Source organism: Nannospalax galili, unplaced genomic scaffold (assembly GCF_000622305.1).
Source record: "Nannospalax galili isolate Female #2095 unplaced genomic scaffold, S.galili_v1.0 scaffold888, whole genome shotgun sequence".
NCBI lineage: Eukaryota > Metazoa > Chordata > Mammalia > Rodentia > Spalacidae > Nannospalax > Nannospalax galili.
In genome coordinates, this window is record NW_008357921.1 from 329,584 (window position 1) to 333,584 (window position 4,001).

General features: G+C 38.0%; 1 protein-coding gene across 4 annotated transcripts in view; it reads right to left on the reverse strand.

Annotated features, from left to right (window-relative positions):
* Nucleotides 1-4,001, reverse strand: part of Ncbp3 (nuclear cap binding subunit 3) — a 48,253-nt gene that overhangs the window by 16,735 nt on the left and 27,517 nt on the right. For all 4 annotated transcript variants that reach the window (XR_608048.3, XM_008855621.3, XM_008855624.3 and 1 more), the window contains exons 8-9: nt 2,053-2,152; nt 730-833 (exon numbers count right to left, since the gene is read on the reverse strand). Coding sequence is in view for 3 of the 4 variants with exons in the window: in XM_008855621.3 (XP_008853843.1) it covers nt 730-833; nt 2,053-2,152 (204 nt within the window). In the remaining variant the exon portion in view is untranslated. The remainder of the gene's footprint in view (nt 1-729; nt 834-2,052; nt 2,153-4,001) is intronic.

A 4,001-nucleotide genomic window follows, 5' to 3' on the forward strand; every position in this document is an offset into this window, starting at 1 on the left:
TAGATTTTTGACAATATCTTAAAATAACTGAAATTGGAAAAGTGTAACAGAGAAATATCTGCATTGCTAATATGTAGATTTCAAACATACAATTCTATATATAAACATGAACTAAAAGTGTATATACTTCATCTCTCCCTGACACATGTGCATATGCTATTATTTGTCTGCTTACTTGAGTTCTATAAGTCATGTAGAAGCCACAGATAAGTTCAAAATAAAAATAAATCTTTTGAAAGCATAATGAAGATGGTTCCTTTAAAATAAACATACAAGAAAGAAAGAGACAGAAAGAAAACTCAAGTCATAATATTTCACTTTTTAGTAGCATTCATATGCACAAACAGCATGTAAAAAGCACTCAGCACAGCAGCCTGTATACATGATCAGAAACAGAACAATAAAATCAGTCAATTTGGTAGTTTTCTGTTATTTTTTTTCATACAGTTGTTGATATTAATAGTAAAAAAGTTCCTAAGAAAAGCTTTGTTTTATTTTTCTCTGTCACATTTGGTCTTTTTTGTTAGAACAGTTTTATAAAATCATTTGACCTCTTTGTATGGTAATTTAAAATTAATTATGACTTGACTTACTTTCCTGTATGTTGGCAGAAAGTGAGGGCAAGGAAGATAGGATGATAAAGTTTGGAACCTTAAAAGACTGTATTAACAACAAAAATATGATTTCGAGAGCCAAACGTGTCTACCCAAGAGCTGAGCAGGCAACTACCGGAATGTCGATGTTTATACGACGTCAAGCCAACGTCATCCCCAATCAGGGCTCTCTTCTTGATCACATCCCGCTGAATGCGACGGGAATGGTATCTCCGCTTCCTGTAATATTGCCAAAACAAGCACGTCATCAGAAACCAACAGGAATAATGCTGAACTCCACCAGTTCATTCCAACTCCACTGCCACACATTAGGTACTGAATAACAGAGATTTTAACTGCAACTGAAGCAGCATTCTCATCTTATTCACCACAGCTACAAATCATGGATTCTTCCCTTGTCTTCCTTCAGTCAGCAGGTCTGACATTCCACTACAGGTTAACAACTGAAGGGTTAAGACAAACTGAAGCAATAGATAAATTATTCTATTTTTAAGCTGGACACAATGATACACATCTGTTATCCCAGTACTTGGGAGGTAGAAGCAGAAAGATAAGGAGTTCAAGGTCAGGCTTGGCTACATAGAGAATTTGGGATTTGTCTGGGTTACATGAAACCTCCCAAAAAACTAAAAATCAAAAGCTGGGTATGGTGGCATATAGCTTTAGTCCCAGCTCTTGGGAGACAGAGGCAGGCAGATATCTGTAAGATTGAGGCCAGCCTGCTCTACATAGTGAGTTCCAGGACAGCTAGAGCTAAAGGGAGACCCTGTCTCAAAAAACAAAACAAAACTAAACTACAAACCAAACCAAACATTTTGGTAGCAATGAATGCAGAGACTTCTAAACTGTACAAAGTACTAAAAATGACTCTTGAAAGCCTACCATAAATGGGACATCTATATCACCCCTCCAAGTCTCAGGGAACATTGTGGAAAAGGGACTAGAAGAATGTGAGAGCCAGAGAAAGGGAGCGCCGGGTGAAAAGTGTAGAAAACTGACTTTCTAGTGCTTCAAGCTGTTGCACTCTTGAACTCACAACAGCTGTAATTACCTGTGCAAGACTGGGCCCATCAACCCCATCATGGAAGGAGAAAGGAATCATGGGATCTCATCCTTCCCTGAGGATTTATTCGCAGTTGATGGTTGATGGGGGAAGGAGAGACATTTTTTCAGTGGTGTAACCACTGGTAAGGTGCCCATGCTCCTGCAAAAACTCTAATGAAATTCACTAGGTCCCAAAGAAAAGACAGGAGAGTAGAAGAGAGGCTAGCAGGGACGAGAGAAGGGCTAGCAGGAATGGGAAAGGGTGGGAGAAGGTAAGGGGTGACACAATCACATGTATGAAAATGTCAAATGAAACCCATTATTATATGTAATTAATTTAGGAATAATAAAGACATTAAAACAAACAACAGCTACTCTAGGGTTTTAGACTCACCATGAATTGCTAAGAATTCCTTTCATGCCTCCATAATTTGGATTCCCATATTTCATGTAATACTGACTTCGTCTGGCTGCTCCAAGTTCCTTTTTGTCATCTTAAAATTAATTAGAACAGTTATTCGGATTTCTTGTGAATGTGAAGACAATACTGAATGATTTGTTTCTTTGGGTTTTTTTGAGGAAGGGTCTCACATAGCCTAGGTTGGCCTCAAACTTACAAGGTAGCTAAAGCTAGCTATAAATTCCTGAGTCCCCCTAATTCAATGTGCCAAGTGCTAGGAATATAGGTGTGCACCACCAGCCATATTAGGTCTGTCCAATATGTCAACAAAAGGAGAAAAGCCACCAAAAATATTCCTTCTGAGTGTACACTAGGGCAATACAGTACAGATGAGGTAGAATAAAACAAAAGTTGACTGAGTTTCAGCTGCTGTTTATAAGTTAATTGAGTAAAGGAAATATTACAAAAAATAACTGACACAAGATACAAAGTTCTAGAGTGGGAGTGTGGCTCAGTGATAGATCACTTGTCTAGCAACTGCAAGGACATAAGTGTGATTCCCAGCATCATGAAAGACAGAAGGTTCTAACAGGTATAATAATTTTACAAAAGTGGCAATTTTTACTATTCTCTGATAGAGGACATTTATTTTTGAATGACAAATGTTACAATAACCCAGAGCAAGAGCTAGAGGATAAAACTATAGTTAAGTCTGTTGACAAATACAGATATTTCTCAAACAGTCTTAAGAAAACAGTATAGAACTACACTTCTAGAATGTGCTCAACAGTCACTCAAATGAGCAAATGTAAGGAGAAAAAAAAAAAAAAAACATGTTTAATAGCTGGGTGTGGTGGTGCACACCTTTAATCCCAGCACTTGGGAGGCAGAAGCAGGTGCCTCGCTCTGACTTCAAGGCCAGCCTGGTTGACATAGCAAGTTCCAGGCCAGCTGGGGCTATAGGGAGACCCTGTCTCAAAAAGACCAAATATAAATATAAACATATATATACGTCTGCCATGTTAAAATACTGGTTACTAGGAAAGAAAGATGGTAGGTGAATATACATATGTATCAAAAGCAGTAACAGAAAAACCTTCAGCAGCTCCTTAGGCACTCTGACCTTAAAAGGCTACCAGCAGTAAATTATTCAACACTAAGGCAGATGGCACAATGCCAATCAGTATGTGTACTTATTTACCACCCCCTAAAAATAAAACTCTGCCCATCAGCTCTTTGGAGAAAGAGCTAAATCTAGATCCTGAGTACATAAAGAACAAATTAAGTCTGGAAAAAACAAGATATTTTATTGTGCTATAAAGAAAGTGCTCAAAGAATCACAGAAAATACCAAAACACAGCTTGAAGTAGCCAAATCCAAGAAAATCTGTGAACCAAAATAATGATGGCAGGTCGGGCATGGTGGCACACACCTTTGATTCCAGCATTCAGGAGGCAAAGGCAGGTGGATCTCTGTGACTTCAAGGCCAGCCTGGTCTACATAGCAAGTTCCAGGTCAGCTGGGGCTACAGAGAGACCCTGTCTCAAAAAACTAAATAAATAAATAAATAAATAAATAAACAAAATCTTAAAAAACAAAACAAAACAAAAACTAATGACTTGGGAAAAGGGAGAATTTTGTCTTCCAATTTTTAAAGTTTTGTTTACCTAACAATTTCTAGGTTTCACAAATTTTCATGCTATGAGTGGCAGAACGACTAGCCAAGTTAACTGGGGAAAAGAATTGGAAGGAAACCTGGGCGTAAACAAGCTAATCTATAGGAAGTGAGAGATATTTTTAGTTTTGCTCGACTTTTGAATTCATTTAAAATTCCACAGGGAGACAATGCTTTGGCGGAGTAGTTACACTGAGAAAAACGCTTAAGTCCTAGAAATTCTATGCTGCCGGTTTAAGAAAACGTGGATTTGGCTGGCATTGATGGC